General features: G+C 45.8%; 2 protein-coding genes and 1 long non-coding RNA gene across 56 annotated transcripts in view; 2 read left to right on the top strand and 1 right to left on the bottom strand.

The window, feature by feature from the left end:
- CSRNP2 (cysteine and serine rich nuclear protein 2) overlaps positions 1 to 8,659 on the top strand; it is a 23,669-nt gene extending 15,010 nt beyond the window's left edge. For all 16 annotated transcript variants that reach the window (XM_001087186.5, XM_077954240.1, XM_077954246.1 and 13 more), the window contains 2 exons: positions 1,090 to 1,386; positions 5,209 to 8,659. In XM_001087186.5, coding sequence (XP_001087186.1) covers positions 1,090 to 1,386; positions 5,209 to 6,132 — 1,221 coding nt within the window. In that variant the 3' untranslated portion in view covers positions 6,133 to 8,659. The remainder of the gene's footprint in view (positions 1 to 1,089; positions 1,387 to 5,208) is intronic.
- LETMD1 (LETM1 domain containing 1) lies at positions 105 to 21,456 on the bottom strand. 39 transcript variants are annotated; one of them, XM_077954254.1, is made up of 9 exons: positions 21,265 to 21,456; positions 20,599 to 20,750; positions 17,603 to 17,718; positions 15,972 to 16,054; positions 13,818 to 14,004; positions 13,593 to 13,694; positions 13,336 to 13,488; positions 11,719 to 11,815; positions 105 to 1,698 (listed from the first exon to the last, which is right to left on the bottom strand). In XM_077954254.1, the coding sequence occupies exons 2-9, from the start codon at positions 20,702 to 20,704 to the stop codon at positions 1,583 to 1,585; spliced, it is 960 nt and encodes a 319-aa protein (XP_077810380.1). In that variant the 5' UTR covers positions 20,705 to 20,750; positions 21,265 to 21,456; the 3' UTR covers positions 105 to 1,582. The 39 variants fall into 39 exon arrangements, 38 of the variants coding, with proteins under 38 accessions (XP_077810380.1, XP_077810373.1, XP_077810381.1 ...); XM_077954247.1 differs by having other exon boundaries at positions 21,305 to 21,456; XM_077954255.1 differs by having other exon boundaries at positions 21,412 to 21,456.
- On the top strand, positions 18,067 to 21,444 carry LOC144332893 (uncharacterized). Its single transcript, XR_013401093.1, has 2 exons — positions 18,067 to 18,808; positions 19,532 to 21,444. It is a non-coding gene; the product is annotated as an uncharacterized LOC144332893 (long non-coding RNA).

The following is a 21,456-nucleotide window of genomic DNA, read 5'->3' as shown; positions in this document are numbered from 1 at the left end:
AGGAGGCGGAGATTGCAGTGAGCCGAGATCATGCACTGCACTCCAGCCTGAGCGACAGTGAGACCCTGTCTCAAAAAAAAAAGTTAGAAAGGAGAAGGAATACATTTTTTCTCAGCTAAGGGCTTTCTTTAATATCTGTTAATATATTTGCTTTTTCTCCTGACAGTAAAATGGAGCTCTTTAAGTGCATGCACAGATAATTGTTCACACTGTGGGGATTTGGGTTCATTGATGAAGACCTGGTAGCCTTTTACTACACTTCGATGTGCCCTTTTTTTCAAGAACGTAGTTTTGCATGCAGTGGGTGCAAGTTGAAGGTGTTTCACATTTTTCTATATATCCAAGCATCATCCAGTCATGTACCTTTTTCTCTCTGTGTTAGAAGGCAAGTGAGCGTAAATTAGGGGACACGTGTCTGGAAATGGAGGGTACGTTTGTGGAAATAGATTTTCGTGTAGGAGGGAAGATGAGACCGGTTTTTGAGAAGGTTGGACCCAGAAAGGTCATGGTGCATAAGATTTCCCATCTTCCTACTCTGGATTTATTCTTTTGACCGGTGCTAGTAAATATAGCAGCCAGTAGTCACATACAGCTATTCATTAAAATTATGTAAATTGGGCTGGCACAGTGGACCCCAGCACTTTGGGAGGCCGAGGTGTGTGGATCACTTGAGGCCAGGAGTTCAAGACTAGCCTGGCCAACACAGTGAAACCCTGTCTCTACTAAAATTAGAAAAAATTAGCCAGGCATGGTAGCTCACACCTGTAATCCCAACTGCTTGGGAGGCAGGAGAATCACTTGAACCCAGGAGGCAGAGGTTGTAGTGAGCCAAGATCACACCACTGCACTCCAGCCTGGATGACAGAATAAGACTCGTCTCAAAAAAATAAATAAATAAAATGACAGTTTTCCAGTTGCCGCATTTCTAGTGCTCAGTAGCCACATGTGCTAGCAGCTGCCATCATTTTGGACAGCACAGATATTCCCATGATTGCAGAAAGTTCAAGGGACAGCGCTGCTCTGGGACGGTCATTGAGGAGGTGCGGGCCGCTCATGTCTGTGAGGCTAACCTTTCCTGTCTCCTGGCAGCTGACCAAGAACGGGACAGTGGAGTCGGTGGAGGCCGATGGCCTGACGCTGGATGATGTGTCAGATGAAGATATTGATGTGGAAAATGTGGAGGTGGACGATTACTTCTTCCTGCAGCCTCTGCCCACCAAACGGCGACGGGCCCTGCTGAGGGCTTCTGGGGTCCACCGCATTGATGCTGAAGAGAAGCAAGAACTTCGAGCCATCCGCCTGTCACGGGAAGAATGTGGTTGTGACTGCCGACTGTATTGTGACCCAGAAGCGTGTGCCTGCAGCCAGGCTGGGATTAAATGCCAGGTCCGTCCAAGTTGGCCTGAGATAGTATATCTACACCAGGGTCAGCGTGGTGAGATGTGGGTGCCACTGAACATGGGAGGCCCATTCAGGGGTGCTTTCCCTATGGCTGTGAACACTCTCCAATTCCACAACCCTCCTCCATCAACAGAGTAAGCAAAGAGCACACGGCCAGGCACGGTGGCTCACACCTCTAATCCTAGCTACTTGGGAGGCTGAGGTAGGAGGATCTCTTGAGTCCAGGAGGTTGAGGCTGCAGTGAGCTGAGTTCACACCAGTGCACTCCATCCTGGGTTGCAGAGTGATTCCCTGCCTCTTTAAAAAAAAAAAAATTTTAGTAACATTTAGTAACTGTTTCCTAAATACTGATTCCTTGAGATAAAAGGAAGCAGGGCTGGGTGCTGTGGCTCACATCTGTAATCCCCAGCACTTTGGGAGGTTGAGGCAGGCAGGCAGATTGCCTCCCAGGAATTTGAGACCAACCTGGGCAACATGACTAAACCCCATCTCTACAAAAAATACAAAAATTAGCTGGGCATGGTAGCATCAGCCTGTAGTCCCAGGTACTCAGGAGGCTGAGATGGGAGGAGGATCACTTGAGCCTGGAAGGCATAGGTTGCAGTAAGCTATGAATGTGCCACTGCACTCCAGCCTGGGCGACAGAGCAAGACCCTGTCTCAAAAAGTTAGAGAATGATGCGGGCCTATAGATTCTATCTGCAAACACTTATTCTTAGTACCTTTATTCCAATTTTGAAAAATCAGAATAGTATTCAGAGCTTTATAATTCAGGATCAGACATGGCCTAGCAGAGCTTAAAACCATAGTCACATGAAAGAGAAAGTATCATGTCTTTTTGGCTGCCCTTTTTTTTTTTTTTTAATGAGACGGAGTCTCGTTCCATCGCCCAGGCTGGAGTGCAGTGGCGTAATCTTGGCTCACTGCAACCTCCACCTCCCGGGTTCAAGTGATTCTCCCGCCTCAGCCTCCCAAGTAGCTGGGATTACAGGTGTGCACCACCATGCCCGGCTAATTGTTGTAATTTTTTTTTTTTTTTTTTGAGATGGAGTCTTGTTCTATCACCAGGCTGGAGTGCAGTGGCGTGATCTCGGCTCGCTGCAACCTCTGCCTCCCGGGTTCAAGCAATTCTCCTGCCTCAGCCTCCCGAGTAGCTAGGACTACAGGCGTGCACCACCATACCCAGCTAATTTTTATATTTTTAGTAGAGACAGGATTTCACCATGTTGGCCAGGATGGTCTCAATCTCTTGACCTCGTGATCTGACTGCCTCGGCCTCCCAAAGTGCTGGGATTACAGGCACGAGCCACCATGCCCAGCCAACTTTTGTATTTTTAGTAGAGACAGGGTTTCATTGTGTTGGCCAGGCTGGTCTTGAACTCCTGACCTCAGGTGATCTGCCTGCCTCAGCCTCCCGAAGTACTGGGATTACAGGCATGAGCCACCGTGCCTGGCCCCTTGTTGGCCCTCTAATGGGGGACAGTTTAAGACACATTTCAGTTGAAAACGACAATACCATCCCAAAGAATGAAATTTATCTGGAACTTAATTACTGAGGGTGTAGATGTTGAGTCCTTGCGATTGGATTTCTCCTAACCCTTTATTTTTAGCTGGGTAACAAATAACCTGTGGTAGATCTGGCCAGATACTGCTTTTCAGACCAAAGTCCCATAATGAGTTATTCTGTTACACACACACCTGATAACAGTCCTAAGAATTGATGCAGCTGGGCCTGGCATGGTGGCTCACACCTGTAACTAGCAGTTTGGGAGGCTGGGGTGGAAGGACTGCTTGAGCCCAGGAGTTTGAGACCAGGCTGGGCAACATAGCGAGACCCTATTTCTTTTTTTTTTTTTCTTTTTTTTGAGACTGAGTCTCGCTCTGTCGCCCAGGCTGGAGTGCAGTGGCGCAATCTCGGCTCACTGCAAGCTCTGCCTCCCAGGTTCACGCCATTCTCCTGCCTCAGCCTCCCGAGTAGCTGGGACTACAGGCGCCTGCCACCACGCCCGGCTAATTTCTTTTTGTAGTTTAGTAGAGACGGAGTTTCACCGTGTTAGCCAGGATGGTCTCGATCTCCTGACCTCGTGATCCGCCCGCCTCTGCCTCCCAAAGTGCTGAGATTACAGGTGTGAGCCACTGCACCCGGCCGGGAGACCCTATTTCTACAAAAAATTTTACAATTAGGGCCTGGCGGCCAGGCGCGGTGGCTCAAGTCTGTAATCCCAGCACTTTGGGAGGCCGAGACGGGTAGATCACGAGGTCAGGAGATCGAGACCATACTGGCTAACATGGTGAAACCCCGTCTTTACTAAAAAATATGAAAATAAAACTAGCCGGGCGTGGTGGCGGGCGCCTGTAGTCCCAGCTACTTGGGAGGCTGAGGCAGGAGAATAGCGTGAACCCGGGAAGTGGAGCTTGCAGTGAGCCAAGATCGCGCCACTGCACTCCAGCCTGGGCGACAGAGCGAGACTCCGTCTCAAAAACAAACAAACAAAAAACAATTAGGGCCTGGCATGGTGGCTCATGCCAGTAATCCCAGCACTTTGGGAGGCTGAGGCGGGCGGATCATGAGGTCAGGAGTTTGAGACCAGCCTGGCCAACATGGTGAACCCGTCTCTACCAAAAAAATACAAAAATTAGCTGGGAGTGATAGTGGGTGCCTGTAATCCCAGCTACTCGGGAGGCTGAGGCAGGAGAATTGCTTGAACCGAGAAGGCAGAGGTTGCAGTGAGCCAAGATCATGCTACTGCACTGCAGCTTCGGTGACAAGAGTTAGACTCCGTCTCAAAAAAAAAAAAAAAACCTTTTAAATTAGCTAGATGTAGTGCTTTGTGCCTGTAGTTCCAGCTACTCAGGAGGCTGAGGGGGAGGGTTGCTTGAGCCCAGGATCGCTGCAGGCTGCAGTGAGCCATGATGGCACCACTGCACTCCAGCCTGGACGACAGAGCAAGACCCTATCTCCAAAGGAAAAAAAAGTGGTATAACTGGACTGGAGATTTCTGTAAGTCAGTATCATAGAAAGACATTGTGATTTGTACATGCTTACTTGCTTACTTGTGGTTTTAATTTTTCCTTTTATTTTTGGTTTATGTGTTTTTCCCGTTTGGAATACGAAAGTGATAAGGAGGTAGAAAGCATCTCCTTTCCAGATATCCCTGGTCTGTAAGTTAATTATCTTGGCAACTGCTTCAGAACTAAACTAGTCAACCCTCAGGGAAAATAAAGCAGGTAGCTAAAAAATTGGCCACTGTGTGAACCTGTGTTCTAGCACCTTAGCAAACTAAGGCACATTTGCTTAGTTTCCCCAGAATGTATTTTTTTGAAGTAGCAAGATCTTCCATTCACTGTCCCATGCCTGTCATTGCAGAAGGCCATAGGCTTGGGTCCAGCCTTTTGTTGTCTCAGTGAACCAGGTTAAGTTCTGAAAAAGTTTCTGAGGCTTGTAAATTTCCTCTGTGAAAACTATCAGCATTCAGAGAAGTATCTGTGGTCTCTATCTGGAAGGACCCTGTGATGTGATTTTTGTCTACTTTTTATTTGGAAGAGGAAACAAAGCCCTAGAGAGATAAATGATTCTCTTGAGGTCACACCACTAATTAATGGCTGAGCTGGGATTGAAATGCAAGTGGTCTGATAACTACCATCTAGTGTTCTCTTAGCTCACACTGCATGCTATGCTTTGAATTGGTTGCTTTTCTTCTTATAAGGAGACCTCAAATCCCAACTGCCTGTTTGCCAACTGATGTCTCCTATCTCCATTGTTAGGAGTGTAGGTCTCATCTGCCCCAACCTTCTTGTCCCCGCTCAGGTGGATCGCATGTCCTTTCCATGTGGCTGCTCCCGGGATGGCTGTGGGAACATGGCAGGGCGCATTGAATTTAATCCAATCCGGGTCCGGACTCATTACCTCCACACCATTATGAAGCTGGAGCTGGAGAGCAAGCGGCAGGTGAGCCGCCCAGCAGCCCCAGATGAGGAGCCCTCCCCCACTGCCAGTTGCAGCCTGACAGGAGCACAGGGCTCTGAGACCCAGGACTTCCAGGAGTTCATTGCTGAGAATGAGACAGCAGTGATGCACCTGCAGAGTGCAGAGGAACTGGAGCGGCTCAAGGCAGAAGAAGATTCCAGCGGCTCTAGTGCCAGCCTGGACTCGAGCATTGAGAGCCTGGGTGTGTGCATCCTGGAGGAACCCCTGGCTGTCCCCGAAGAGCTGTGCCCAGGCCTTACAGCCCCCATTCTCATCCAGGCTCAGCTGCCCCCAGGCTCCTCTGTCCTGTGTTTTACCGAGAACTCAGACCACCCAACTGCCTCAGCGGTGAACAGCCCATCCTACTTGAACAGTGGGCCCCTGGTCTATTATCAAGTGGAGCAGAGGCCAGTCTTGGGAGTGAAAGGAGAGCCTGGTACAGAAGAAGGCTCAGCCTCTTTCCCAAAGGAGAAGGATCTGAATGTCTTCTCTCTCCCTGTTACCTCACTGGTGGCTTGTAGCTCCACAGACCCAACTGCCCTCTGTAAATCAGAGGTGGGGAAAACACCCACCCTAGAAGCGCTACTGCCCGAAGATTGTAACCCTGAGGAGCCTGAAAATGAAGACTTCCGCCCTTCCTGGTCCCCCTCAAGCCTCCCCTTCCGCACGGACAATGAAGAGGGCTGTGGGGTGGCGAAGCCCTCCCAGCAGAATGAGGATCGGCCCCCCGAAGATTCTTCCTTAGAACTCCCTCTGGCAGTGTGACGGGGGCTAGAGGTCCTTCCTCTTACCCATTCTCTATTTATTCCCTTATTTTATCTAACACCATTTCAAAACAAAACTGTAGAAGCAGCTGCTGCTCCCATGTTATTTTATTGGGGTCTTTGGGGAATGGGTGGGAAAGGATTGTTTGAGTATTTTTTAAAAGGGAAACAGTACCAAGGAGACCAGCCCCAGCTTGATCTGGGGATCCTGGGGCAGAGAAAGCTGCATAGTGCTGAACACTGAGCTTTCTGGGCCACTGGAACAAAGAACTAGGATCTCACAGGAGAAGCTGGGTAACTCAAGCAGCTAGTCTTTCTGTAGGGACCAGAACATAAGAATTTGAAGAACACGGCAAAGCTCCTTCTCTCCCAAGCCCCAGGCAAAGTACAAGCTCATTCTTCTCGGTGGCTATTCTGATACCCCATTTTGGTGTGTCATAATACTTCAGACTAGAAAGTCACCTGGTCGAGTCTCGGGAGGAGGGAGTGGAAGGGTCTCTGCTTCTGTACAAAATCTCCAGGATTTACAAAAATTTAACCTGCCTTCCTTCAATCCCCTATTTGGTAAATAGGTTAATATTTGACATGTTTGGTGTTCTCCGACCTGTTCCCCACACTGGGGATTCCTGGTCTGTAACTTGAATTGTTTCTTCCACATGTTCTTAAGTACTAGAGTTAAACTTGTCTATGTCTTTTTTTCCCTCCATCCTTTTTCCTTTGGAGAAAAAGAGCTGGATTGGCTGGGGATGTGCTATAAAGAGCCTGAGCCTTCTGTACCTATCTGATACTAGCACTGTCAGGCAGCTTTCGGCTGGGGCTCACCCATCCCACAGGAGGCCTATGTGGAGCATTAACTGGCCAAAGGAGGCAGCGGGAACAGACTGCTTGCTATTTGGAAAGATGACATATTTGTGCTGTGCTTGTTTTTTCACCCAGGTTTTTCCCTCTTTGTGAGATCTGAGCTTTAGTGGAATGTAGGATGTGGCAATCTTAAGGTCACCAACCAGTTTTTGTTCTTTTTTTTCCTGTATCTACCCTCATGGTTGTTTTCAACATACCAGGTTAGAGAGTTCTTACACTGTTCTAGTTCAAGTCCAAGAATCGCAAATGTTTATTGGACCCCTCCATCTTGATGATGTATAGAAATTGGAAGCCACGCCAGTTCTTAAATGCCACATGCAATTCCCAGATTCCAAAGGATTCAAGTTCTAATTATAACCTTTGAAGCATATAGAATGGAACTCATTCAGTTTGATTCAGTTCTTACCTCTGAATCAAATACATCAGGGGGAATACGGTTCCTGTTCATCCTATGTTCTAAGATCTCCATTGAACAGCACTGATTTCCTTTTATTAGCAATCTTTGCCTCTGTTCTAAAATGGAGGCAGTAGGGAGCAAAACTATTCTTCTCAAGCATCCTTTACACCATACATTACTTCTGGTATGGTTTATTAACCACACACACAAAAGAGTGAAAAACTGTGTTGGGGGGAGACACTACTTATCTTCCTCATAAAGCCTTTTCTGTGGGATATTAAGGCCCTGGTGTCTTACAGAAACCATGTATGTCGCAGAAGCATTTCACCCCTGAAGTCTCTAAACTCTGAGCCTGAAAGGATTTGTATTTAATACACATACATTGTTTAGTTCATTCTGCCTCTCCTATTTGTTCCAGTGTTTGCTTGGTTTTAGTTTGGAGGGGAACTTAAGTACATAAATCCTTATCTCTCCCCATCCCCTAGCCTCATGAGTTGAGAGTCTTAAGTACCTGAGATCTCGAAGCTATCCAGAACTGAACTAGACTCCCCTACCTTAGACTGGTACCTGCAAACACAGGACTGAAGCTTAATTGGGAATTTGGCTTTATGGAGAAAAGAATCTTTTTCAAAGTTTGTGTCAGAAGGGGAGGGTGAGGTCTGCACATTGCCTCTGCAGGAAGGCTCCAGCTTAATCTAGGAAGTAGATTCCAGCTGCACGATGAGGAACACGTTAGCTTTTGGGATCAAACCAGGAATATGAATCTGTAATTATTAAGCTCATTGCCAACCCATAGGATAATTGATGTTTCTGAAAACCTGTCGTTTCTTAATCTAAGTCTATCCCCTTCATTAACTCTACAGTTGTGATTCACACTGATCCCAAACTTTTGAGTGCTAAATATTAACATTTAGCATTAACTGTCTTGTCAAGCAAAAGGCCTTCTCTACAACCTAGTCCATCTCACTTCTGGTGCTCTCTGAGTTGGACGGAATTCTAGCTCATGGTTGCTAGGAAAGCTAGGCCTCTGATCACAGAAGCAGGCAGCTTCAGCCCCAGTCTAGGCCTAGATAAATGAGTCTTCTCACCACAACTCTTACTATTTTCCAATTTCCTTTCTCACATACTGTACACAGGTAGTATTTTCAATGTGAATCCAAAGCTTGTCTGGTTCTCTGAAAATAATTTTCTCCCCTTTAGGTTCTTTACATTGTGATAATGCTGTATTTAAAGAGAATATTTAAATGTAATATTAAAGAAATATTCAAAAGAATGGTGTGTTACTCTTTGTCTCGGCAGGCCACAATTCAGTTACTTGTTAGAAAAAGGATGCTTCTCCAGCTTCGTTATAAAACTAATTAGGTCAGTTAGGAATTAATGTTAACAATAGAAACATTTTATGATGGAAAAATAGAATATTCTCTTTGGACTACCAAGAGCTGGATTGGTCATATGCCCTTGTGTACCTGTTCAGCTGAAGCAGGCCTTGCTTGTGTCTGTTGGAGCTTTGCCCTGTCCCTACTCTGGGCTCCCATTTTCTCATTCCATTAACTATATGAAATTCTCTTTTCCTTGTTACCATCTTAAAGTGTCCAGCAAGGAGATCAACTTCAAATCAGTTTCGGCAAAACTTCCATCCCATCAGAAGGTTCTATTCCAACCAATTAAATCCCCACTTGTTAGGTTACGTCAGTCTTGTAAAAGGAGACTCAGCAAAATGATTAGAGTATGCATGAGTCATTTCCATCAACAGGTTTCAAGCAGTCTTTACTTGGGTTTAAAAACAGTGCTTCATGCATTTACAGTACGTTATTACAGAACTATAAGTCACTGATGCACACACAAAAGCTAAACCCAACTTACTAACTCGATGCAGACCTCTCCTGATCTCCCCAGGCTGGGCAATAATTAGTACCTTACAGGTGTGATCCATGGCCCAAAGAAGGCAGCCACTGTCAGTTACAGTTGGATTGCTGCATCACAGTGGAGGCAGCAAAGCGCTGAAGATCCACAGGGGGTGTAATACAGCCCGGAAAAGACAATGGAGAGTGAAGGCTAGAAACATTGAGGAAGGGGTCAAGAACCACTTGTACTTCCTGTTATCTTTTCCAATAGAATATTCCTGCAAGTTACCCATCAAAAAAAAGTCAAGGTGTTCAAAGGGTTTGAAAAACAAGTGGTTAGCCCATGCCAGTGAGGGGGACAAAGAACAACTGGATTTTTGGTCATATCAGAAAGGACGGAGGGAAACACTGAAGTACATGCATGGACACGAGTGCTCTGGCCAAAGAAATGCTGTTCTCGCCAGCCACAAATTCTCTACCAGCAACAACAAAAACCCACAGATGTAAGTAACATGGAAGTGGATCAGTCCTTAGCCAAATAAGGATTCCCACTTGGGGCAAAAGCGGACTTCCCAGGACATGAACTGAACACATCACAGTAAAAGCCCAGTAAAGGCTGCTGCCAGTTCCAGCTATTAGTAATTATGAGGGGGACGGGATGACACCTCACATGGGCCACCCCTGACAAGAGGGTGTGTTTCAGTTCTAGCTGTGAAGGGAATGTCTGCAGTTCCCACGTGTGCCATGCTGTGAAGCCCATGGCCCCTGCTCCTCTCTCTCCCTCCCACACACTTAACAGTGCACACAGACTTCGCTGGCAAGTGCTGTTTGTTCCTGCACTGCGGTACTATGCGACTGCAGGACAACGCCATCCGCTCCATGGTTCACTCAGCGCCTTGTCCCAAGGTAGTTGGTGGAGAGCAGGACCACGTTGTGCAGCAAGAGAGACAGCTCAGTTTCTGAAAACACCACAGTGTTAGTGGTTTGGCTTGGGAACACTCTGCCTTATAACTGCCTTGTTATATATGGCTTGAGCCTGGAGGCAGGAAGCCAAGTACAGGGAGGGGTGGAATGAAGAAGCTATTTTTCTCAAAGTTCCCCTTTGTTTCAGCCCCTGCATGCATGCCTTCCTTTCCTTCTACTATATATTCATATCAACTCATCCTCTATTTCTCATGTGACTGCAGTAGAAACTTCAGAGATGGTAATGGTACTAAACACCAGTCACCTTGGGATTGTTCTAGTAGAAGTTGCTGCTCTACGGACATTTCTCAGCTTCAAGATTAGGAGGCCTACCCTAACATCCAAAGGCCCAGACCACATCAAGACCCACCCTAAACAAGGAGCCAATAAGCCTAATACATACCCTCATATGCTTTGTGTTTGGTCAGTAGACTGTTTTTGTTTTGAGTTTCAATGCCTTTAGACCAGTACTTCTCAACAGGGACAGTCCTGCCTCTCTCCTCCCCACCCCCAGGACATGTGGCAATGTCTGGAGACATTTTTGGTTGTGACAGCTGCGGGTGAAGGGGTGCTACTGGCATCTAGTGGAGAGAGGCTAGAGATACTGCTATAATAAATACCTATAAGAACAGGATATGCCGGGCATGGTGGCTCACACCAGTAATCCCAACACTTTGGGAGGCCGAGGCCAGCGGATCACCTGAGGTCAGGAGTTTGAGACCAGCCTGACCAACATGGAGAAACCCAGTCTCTACTAAAAAAAAAAAAAAAAAATACGAGGCCGGGCGCAGTGGCTCAAGCCTGTAATCCCAGCACTTTGGGAGGCCGAGACGGGCGGATCACGAGGTCAGGAGATCGAGACCAACCTGGCTAACACGGTGAAACCCCGTCTCTACTAAAAAATACAAAAAACTAGCCGGGCGAAGTGGCGGGTGCCTGTAGTCCCAGCTACTCGGGAGGCTGAGGCAGGAGAATGGCGTGAACCCGAGAGGAGGAGCTTGCAGTGAGCTGAGATCCGGCCACTGCACTCCAGCCTGGGTGACAGAGCAAGACTCCATCTCAAAAAAAAAAAAAAAAAAAAATGAAATTAGCCGGGCGTGGTGGTGCATGCCTGTAATCCCAGCTACTCGGGAGGCTGAGACGGGAGAATCAATTGAACCCAGGAGGCGGAGGTTACAGTGAGCTGAGATTGCACCATTGCACTCCAGCCTGGGCAACAAGAGTAAAACTCTGTCTCAAAAAAAAAAAAAAAAAAAAAGCACAGGATATCCCCCCACAAGAAAGTGCCAAGGTTGGAAAATTGATTCACACTAGCATGCATTCACTCTTATGTTCCCACATCCCCACTACTCCCTCTTCTCTTATGGCCTACTTCATTACCTGCCGGGCATGCAGCAGGCATGTGAGTTTGTGCCCTTTCAATCAGTATGTCTCACAGTACTCCATAATTAACTCCAAAATGACCTCAGAATTATAAAAGTGGCTTAGATTTTACTGGTATAACCACAGAAATGTGTTTTACCTTTCAGGCTGCAGGAAATCTGCAGCCATTCTCCCAGCCAAGTTCGACACCTATCTTCACCAATATGTGTAGAATTCAGGCCACGGAGATAACAAGCCTATACCGCTCAGAAGAGAAATGGTCTTTAATAATCAGAGTGATTATGCCAAGGAAATGGAAATCCACAAACAATCCTAAATCTCCTTTAAATAAGTTACAATCTCCCTGGGCACGGTGGCTCACGCCTGTAATCCCAGCACTTTGGGAGGCCGAGGTAGGCAGATCACAAGGTCAGGAGTTTGAGACCAGCCTGGCCAATATGGTGAAACCCCGTCTCCACTAAAAAATACGAAAATTAGCCAGGCGTGGTGGTGCACACCTGTAGTCCCAGCTACACGGGAGGCTGAGGCAGAAGAATCACTGCAACCTGGGAGGCGGAGGCTGCAGTGAGCCAAGATCATGCCACTGCACTCCAGCCTGGGCAACAGAGCGAGACTCTGTCTCAAAAAAAAAAAAAAAAAAGTTACAATCTTATTCCCACAAGAAGCCTTTCCTCATGGCAATTTGAAAACTAGTGATGGACAAGATGACAAGCAAAGAGTCCTATATAATCTAAAATAGTAAGTCTAAACTGCAGTATCCTTGCTTTCTGAAGTGCTAGAAGAAATACAAACCAAAATTACTGTGGGCAATTCCTTCCCCCTAGCTAAGTTTATTGAGAAAAAAGACACAGAAATGAGATGAGAAGCTGGGTGCAGTGCCTCATGCCTGTAATCCCAACACTTTGAATGGCTAAGGCAGGAGGATCACTTGAGCCCAGGAGTTCAAGACCAGCCTGGGCAACAAAGTGAGACACTGTCTCTACAAAAATAAAAAATAATTTTATTTGTTTTTTTGGTTTTTTTTTGAGACAGAGTCTCACTCTGTCACCCAGTGCGATCTTGGCTCACTGCAATCCACCTCCTGGGTTCAAGCAATTCTCATGTCTCAGCCGCCCAAGTAGCTGGGATTACAGGCATGTGCCACCACTCCTGGCTAATTAAAAAATAATTTTTAAAAAGGTCGGGCACAGTGGTTCACGGTTGTATTCCCAGCACTTTGGGAGGCCAAGATGGGAGGACTGCTTGAGGCTAGGAGTTCAAGACCAGCTTGGTCAACATAGCGAGACCCCATCTCTACTAAAAAATAAACAAACAGGTTGGGTGCAGTAGCTCATATCTGTAGTCTCAGCACTTTGGGTGGATGGATCACTTGAGGCCAGGGGTTTAAGACCAGTCTGGCAAACATGGTGAAACCATCTCTACTAAAAATACAAAAAAATAGCTGGGCGTGATGGCGCACACCACACCTGTAATCCAGCTACTTGGGAGGCTGAAGTGGGAGAATCACTGGAACCGGGAGGCAGAGGTTGCAGTGAGCCAAGACTGTGCCACTGTACTCTATCTAGCCTGGGCAACAGAATGAGACCCTGTCTCAAAATAAATAAATAAAAATCATAAATAGATAAATGAAGTGAGAGAATAAACAAGTTGGGTTCCATGTAACAAACAAGACAAGAAGCCCCTGTAAATCTCTGGCCTGCTGTAGGCTGGAAAGCACACCAAGGGTTGAGGGTTGATGTTGCAATCAAGCTCTTACCGATTTTACTTCCTGAGCAGTCAGCTGGCCAATCCCCAGCTTTGCCAAAGCCTTGTCCAGTTGGTGAATCACAGTTGTACGAGTCTTCAAACGATGTCTCAACAAAGGAGGAGGCAGGTAAGATGTGAGAAGCATGGCCCGGCTCAAGGCTTTCTGTAACACAACCACATAGGAGGGGAAAGGCAAATAGTATGAGCTCAAGCAAATATCTGAAACATGGTGATGCTACGGAAAAGAGAAGCCCTCAAAGTGCTCACCACGTGCAAAGCCTGGAGTTGGTTCACGCCCAGAGGATGGTTAGAGAAACACTCTCTCAAAGCCAAGATATCATGTATTGCTGGGTGGGTACCACGCTGTATCTTGGAAGAGGTAAGAGATTGGTAGATGTTAGGAAAGTCCTAACTACCCCTCTCACCTAGTTTTAGTGCACACTGAATCTAACAAGATTCCACATTTGTAGGAAGGGTTAACTGCAGGAATACCTTGGTGCACAGATCTGTCAGATGCCACCGGAGTCCTGCATCAGAAATGAGAGGGATGACCTTTTCTAAATAACTAATAATTTCTGGGTGGGATCGCTTCCGGAAAGCATGATAGATATCTAAGAAATCAGTTTGTTGTTTTGGGGTCCAGAAATGCCTGATCAGTAGTTGCCTGGGAAACAGGTACCTGAAAGGAGAAAGAATCACAAACTCACTTGCTGAAACTGGCTTCTTTCAGAGGAAGCCAAAGAAAGCATTTGGTAGACATGAATACTAGGAAGAAGAGATGAAGACATTCTTTCCGTACCTCAGTGTTCTTTTTCTTTTTTAATTTTTTTTTTTTAAGAGACAGGGTCCCCTGTCACCGAGGCTAGAGTGCAGTGGCATGATCACAGCTCACTGCAGACTCAATCTCCTAGACTAGGCAATCGTCCCACCACAGCCTACTGAGTAGCTGGGACCACAGGCACAGGCCACCATGCCTGGCTAAGTTTCTAATTTTTTTGCAGAGACGAGGTCTTGCTATATTGCCCAGGGTGGTCTCGAACTCCTAGCCTCAAGCAATCTTCCTGACTCAGTCTCCCAAAATGCCGGGATTACTGGTGAGAGCCACCATAGTCAGTCCTTTTTCTTAAGTGATTCTCAGACCAAAGTTTATAAGATACACTGAAGCACAATTTCAAGCAACATTACTGAAATGTGATGTGAAAGGAAGGACTAGCAGAATAGCCTGCCATGCAGCAATCAGACATAATGACTCTTTTTGAACTAAAACATGTGAAGAGCATACTTTGGACAGAGTTGCAGACTGACCTGGACACTGTATGTGATGTTGACAATCTAACTATAGCACAGTCCTTATGTGGACACAGTATGTAAAAGGCAATCGATTTGTTGTTGTTGTTGTTGTTGTTGTTTTGAGACAAAGTCTCACTCTGTCACCCAAGCTGGGCTGCAGTGGTGCGATCTCTGTCTCCTGGGTTCAAGCGATTCTACCGCTTCAGCCTCCCGAGTAGCTGGGATTACAAGCGTGTGCCACCAAGCCCAGCTAATATTTTGTATTTTTAGTAGAGACGGGGTTTCACTGTGTTAGCCAGGAAGGTCTCAATCTCCTGACCTCATTATCTGCCCGCCTCAGCCTCCCAAAGTGCTGGGATTACAGGCGTGCACCTGGCCACGATTTGTTTTTTAATTCATTTATCTACATGTTTGGTGGTTTTAAAACATGACCTCAAATTCTCTGGCACTCATCTTATGGACAGCTGAGGTCTACATCCTCCCCTTTTTTCATTCTAGGTGACTGATTCAATCAATAGGACAGAGCAGCAGTGAGTCTATGTGACTTTCAAGACAAGGTTATAAAGTCATGTAGATTCTTACTCACTAGTAGAATCCCTCACTCTTGGAGCCCTGAGCTCCCAAGTTAGAAGTCCCACTATCCTGAGACTGCCATACTGAAGAAGCCACATCTGGGCACTCTGGTTCACAGTTCTAGCCATGTAGCCATCCCTGCCAGGGCACCAGACATAAGAGTGATCTTGGACCTTCCAGACTAGTCCATTCAGCAGCTAAATATCACTAAGGGACCTCTGTCAACCCTACATGGAAGACAGAAATCAACCGCCCACCTGAGCACTGCCCTAATTCTGGACCTACAAAATCATGAAAATGATTTATACTATTGTTTTATGCTATTAAGCTTTGAGGTTATTTGTTATACAGCAATAGATAATGAATGACATGCAAGATCACAGTTTAGAAATGTCATTTTTGGATATGAAGTAATAAAAATATGTTATCAGAATACAAAATGTACTTTTTTTTCTAAAGAAATTAGTCTAAAAGTGCTCTCTCTCGGGGATTGAGTTGTTGCCTCTAGGGATGATGGAGAAGGTCACTATCTATTTCACATGACTCAGGGCAGCTAAGAGATAGGGAGAGTCTAGGCCATCTACACTTCTAGATGTGATGTGTTCCAGTAACCAAGGTCTTCCTAAGTGGCTTTTATGAACCCTGGAATAATGAGAAGATTGGAGCAGAAGTTTGATAACCTCTACCTAGCTTCTGAAATGAAAAGTTCTGTTTAAAGTAATTATTAATTTTAAAAAATTGATACATCTTCAAGATGTTGGGGAGATGGAAGTCTATACTCACATTAGCAAGAAGACCAGGTAGTTGGCAAAAGGTGGAATGGAAATAATACCTAGGAAAAGACACTTGGTGACGTCTTGGCGGAACTAAGCAGAAATAAACACAGATGCAGTTTTAACCCAAATAAGTTAATACAACAGACAATCCCTCCACCCCACTGTACAGTAAACTTCTGTTACAGCCCAGAAAAAGGACCAAATTTATTTCTTTTTCTTTTTGAGACGGAGTCTTGCTCTGTCACCCAGGCTGGAGGGCAGTGGTGTGATCCCAGCTCACTGCAACCTCTGCCTCCTGGGTTCAAGTGATCCTCCTGCCTCAGTCAGCTGAGTAGCTGGGATTATAGGCATGAGCACCACTCCAGGCTAACTTTTGTATTTTTAGTTGAGACAGTATTTCACCATGTTGGACAAGCTGGTATCAATCTCCTGACCTCCAGCGATCTGTCCGCCTTGGCCTCCCAAAGTGCTAGGATGACAGGCATGAGCCACTGCATGTGGTCCCCAACTTTATTTCTGTTTACTTCTGGATAGTTAGTTCCTTGAGGACAAAACCTCTGACTTATCTACTTTTGTATCCCAAATAATGTCTAGTACAGAGCCTGACATTATACCAAATCCTTCAGTGAATTCTTCCTCATCTGCGGAATGGGTCCTAGATTCTTATTCTCAGCTTCAAAACAACCCATCAAGTCACCACCAAATACTACTTTCATGCTGCCCTTTGGATCTTTGCAGACCATTTTTTTTTTTTTTTTTTTTGAGATGGAGTTTTGCTCTTATCACCCAGGCTGGAGTACAGTGGCATGATCTTTGCTCACTGCAACCTCCACCTCCCAGGTTCAAGCAATTCTTCTGCCTCAGTCTCCCGAGTAGCTGGGACTACAGACGCCCGCCACCATGCCCAGCTAATTTTTGTATTTTTAGTAGAGATGGGGTTTCACCATGTTGGCCAGGCTGGTCTCAAACTCCTGATCTCAGGTGATCTGCCCACCTCAGTCTCTCAAAATGCTGTGATTACAGGCTTGAGCCACCGTGTCTGACTGCCCTTGAGGACTTTTTTTTGTTGAGACAGTCTTGGCCTGTCGCCCAGGCTGGAGTGCAATGGCCTGATCTTGGCTCACTGCAACCTCCGCCTCCAAGGTTCAAACAATTCTCCTGCCTCAGCCTCCCGAGTAGCTGGGATTACAGGCGCCCACCACCACACCCAGCTAATTTTTGTACTTTTAGTAGAGACGGGGTTTCACTATGTTGGCCAGGCTGGTCTTGAACTCCCAACCTCGTGATCTGCCTGCCTCAGCCTCCCAAAGTGCTGGGATTACAGGCGTTAGCCACCGCACCTGGCCCCCTTGCAGACTTTTATATGTTCAGAAACTAATTAGATTTTAGTGTTTACAACTTTCATTCAGAAAGTGTGCCAGAAATTCTGTGGAGCTCTTGCTATGGAGGGCTACAACTCTGGATGAACCCAATTCTTACAAATGATCTGATGCCTCATTCAGTTCAGTATTTTGTTCTCATGGCAAAGGGTAAAAGCTTGATCAGTGGTGAACAACAAATGAAAGAAAAAACCTTGAGATCTTGATTAAATATAATTACCTCACCATGAACTTCTGGATATCTGCCCCTGGCCCATACCTGTCTCAAATGCTCCATCTCCCGGTATGGAAGTTGATGAAACTTTATATTGTGCTTCCACATATTTGTCTTTATTCTTCTAGCCTTTTTGGCATCAGCCCATAACATCTGCAATCCTGCCTCATTAAAGTAGAGGACAGAGTGTGATGTCATCCCAGTTTAAATCTTAACCACAGCTTCCTACTCCATGTTCAATCACATGCAAACACTCTCACCCCTCCCCAACAATATTCAAAGCTTTAAACTAGGTAACTTGAAACTCTTGAGGTCAACCCGAATCTCTTTTCTCAACCTCTTCTCCCCTAGCACATCGCCTCTCTTCTAGCTAAGTTTGGCTTCTATAATCTGCTATGGGATGGTCTCCCTCTTCTGTTTCATTGGTCACTCCTTTTGAAAAATCAAGCTCCCTAACTTCAGAAGGTCTTGCTAAATTAACCCTATGTATTCCCCAGCCACGTTTCTGGAACTTTTTTTTTCTTTTTTTTTTTTTGAGATGGAATCTCACTCTGTTGCCCAGGCTGGAGTGCAGTGGTACAATTTCGGCCCACTGCAACCTCCACCTCCCAGGTTTATGCAATTCTCCTGCCTCAGCTTCCCAAGTAGTTGGGATTACAGGTGTGTGCCACCACGCCTGGCTAATTTTTGCATTTTTAGTAGAGATGGGGTTTCACCATGTGGACAGGCTGGTCTCGAACTCCTGACCTCAAGCAATCCACCTGCCTTGGCCTCCCAAAGTGCAGGGATTACAGGTATGAGTCACTGCGCCCGGCCTGGAACACCTTTTTTTTTTTTTTTGAGACGGAGTCTTGCTCTGTCGCCCAGGCTGGAGTGCAGTGGTGCAATCTCGGCTCACTGCAACCTCCGCCTCCTGAGTTCAAGAAATTCCCCTGCCTCAGTCTCCCAAGTAGCAGGGATTATAGGTGCCCATCACCATACCTGGCTAATTTTTGTATTTTTAGTAGAGACAGGGTTTCACCATGTTGGCCAGGATGGTCTCAAACTCCTGACCTCATGATCTGCCCGCCTTGGCCTCCCAAAGTGCTGGGATTAAGGCGTGAGCCACCATGCCCAGCCTAGAACACTTTTAAAAGTAGTTTAGTTCAATATATTTCTATGATTACATTTTAAATCTTCATTCTATGAAAATTCTTGCATCTATTTTTTTTTTCTTTGAGATGAAGTTTCGCTCTTGTTGCCCAGGCTGGAGTGCAATGGCACGATCTCAGCTCAGCGCAACCTCTGCCTCCCAGGTTCAAGTGATTCTTCTGCCTCAGCCTCCCTAGTAGCTGGGATTACAGACATGTGCCACCACGCCCAGCTAATTTTGTATTTTTAGTAGAGACAGGGTTTCTCCACGTTGGTCAGGCTGGTCTCAAACTCCCGACCTCAGGTGATCTGCCCGCCTCGGCCTCCCAACGTGCTGGGATTACAGGCATGAGCCACCGCGCCCGGCCTCTTGCATCTATTTTTTAAATGCTTTCATATTTATCAATGATTTACATGTCATTATATGATGTATCGATTGTCTTCAAAATAATACATAAGGCAAGTATATAAATGAAGATTGGCAGCCATGAGTTATGATAATGAAGTGAGGTGAATACATGGAAGTTCGTTACACTATTCTCTCTACCTTTGTGTATGTTTAAAAATTTCCATAATAGTTGGCCGGCGCGGTGGCTCACGCCTGTAATCCCAGCACTTCAGGAGGCCAAGGCAGGCGGATCACACAGTCAGGAGTTTGAGACCAGCCTGGCCAATATGATGAAACCCCGTCTCTACTAAAAATACAAAAATTAGCCAGGTGTGGTGGCAGGTGCCTGTATTCCCAGCTACTTGGGAGGCTGAGGCAGGAGAATTGCTTGAACCTGGGAGGCAGAGGTTGCAGTGAACCGAGATCATGCCATTGCACTCCAGCCTGGGTGACAGGGTGAGACTCTCAAAAAATAATAAATAAATAATAAAAGGTTTAAAAACAAACACAAATGCTTTCATCCCTTTTTCTCATTTGATCCTATTTATCTACACGAGAACAGAAAAAGCAGCCAATTTTATCTCTACTTTACATATTAAGGATAAGTAATTTTTCAAGTCCATGAAGCTAGTAATAATTATGATAATGTTCAGATTTGGCAATGTAGTTTATTATAATGTTATGATAGAAGCATAGAGCATACTATAGGTTTGGTGCAAAAGCAATTGTGGTTTTTGCCACTGAAAGACAAAAGCCTCAATTATTTTGCACCAACCTATAATATTGTTACCTAACATTTAGATGAAAATAACCTAACATTTATTTGGCACTTACTAGGGATCAGGACCTGTTCTACATACTTTACATGTATCAATTTTTAAAATCTTCACAACCATGTGATAAATAGGTAGGTTCCATTACTCCCATTTTTCACATAAGAAAACCAAGAGATTAATTAATTAGTCCAATCACACAGTGATGAGCAGGGATTTGAATCAGGCAATCTGGCTCCAGAGTAGACACTTGACACGATACATATTATCTCCTAGTAACTAAGGATCTCTGATTTGAACCAAAACATTTGGAAACCAAGTATTATGAAGTGCTACTGCCACTACAACATACTACCTAATATAGATTCGTAACAAGGGTTAGACCTCATTTTCCTATGGGTAAGTCAACTGATAAATCACAGGGCAGGTCTGTACAGCCACAGATCCCTGCCCTGTGCAGGACAAAAATTTTTTACCATAGCCAGGTGTGTGGTTAAGAAAGTAGGAGAACATACCTATATTCTCCCTCCCTCATGTTGCTGTCATAAGTTGTTTCTCGTAACATCTTTCTAGAAACATTTTCAAGAAGTGCTAATTTATAAGAATTAGCTTAAGGCGCAGTCATTTATGAAATATACGATATCTCGGCTCACATCCCCATAGCAGAACCTGCAAATGATCTTATTCATGCTAACTCTTTGACCCTGCCCAAAAGCTGATTCAGGAATTTCTATGTAGTTTCGTTTTACCTTTCATGAAGATTGTGTACAGGACATAGAAGCGGGGGAAATGACGACCCAAGAAACGATGGTATTTCCCATTAATTGCTTTTGTCTTGGTTACCACGTAAGACATCAAGTTCTTCACATCTGCCTTTGGAGAAAGGTGAAGCTTTGAAGACCTACAAGGAAGATCAAAAAGACTATCTGGGAACCAGTCCTAGAAGCTCCCTCACGCCTTGAGTCCCTAATGTAAAGCAGGAGTCTCGGAGAATGTATCCCAAGCTTGACACTTCTGAAATCCAAGGACGGTCTTGGGGTCAAGAAGAGATAGGCATTCAGACTGTGAAACACAAATCAGGCAAAGGCCAGGCAGGAAACGAACTCAGGGCATGACTCTGGAGAAAATGTAATGCCTGTGGGACAATTTGAACTACAGGCTAAGTCAGAGAGAGGTGGAATCAAGATAGTAGCGGTAAAACCTGAGCCGAAAAAGTGAGGCTGAAAGATGAGCTCAGGACACGCGGGGAGAGCAGACAATATGGGGCACTGAGAGTAGAGAGGGTCAGGAAGCCAGGTCACTAGTGGGGATTGGAGTTTGAATCTTGAGCAGAAGAATAAAAATTCCTGGGCCAAGGCGTGGAACTCTGAGAATTGAGAGACAGAATGCAAGCAAGGTTGAGACACTGAAAGAACCTGAACGTCAAAAATGCTTTTCTTGCTACAGGACCCTCACCGAGGGGCCCCCCAAGCCAGGCCAGAGCGACCAAGTTGCAGCCTCCGGGTGAAAAAATGTCCAGGGGTGACTGCCGAGCCCCACACAGCCAACCGAGCCCAGCACACCCTGGAGAGCGCCATCTTCACAGCAAGGGAAGCGGAAGAGAAGAG

This window comes from Macaca mulatta, chromosome 11, assembly GCF_049350105.2.
Source record: "Macaca mulatta isolate MMU2019108-1 chromosome 11, T2T-MMU8v2.0, whole genome shotgun sequence".
Classification (NCBI taxonomy): Eukaryota; Metazoa; Chordata; class Mammalia; order Primates; family Cercopithecidae; genus Macaca; species Macaca mulatta.
The sequence above is the reverse complement of the archived record's forward strand: the minus strand, read 5'-3'. Positions and strand labels throughout refer to the sequence as shown.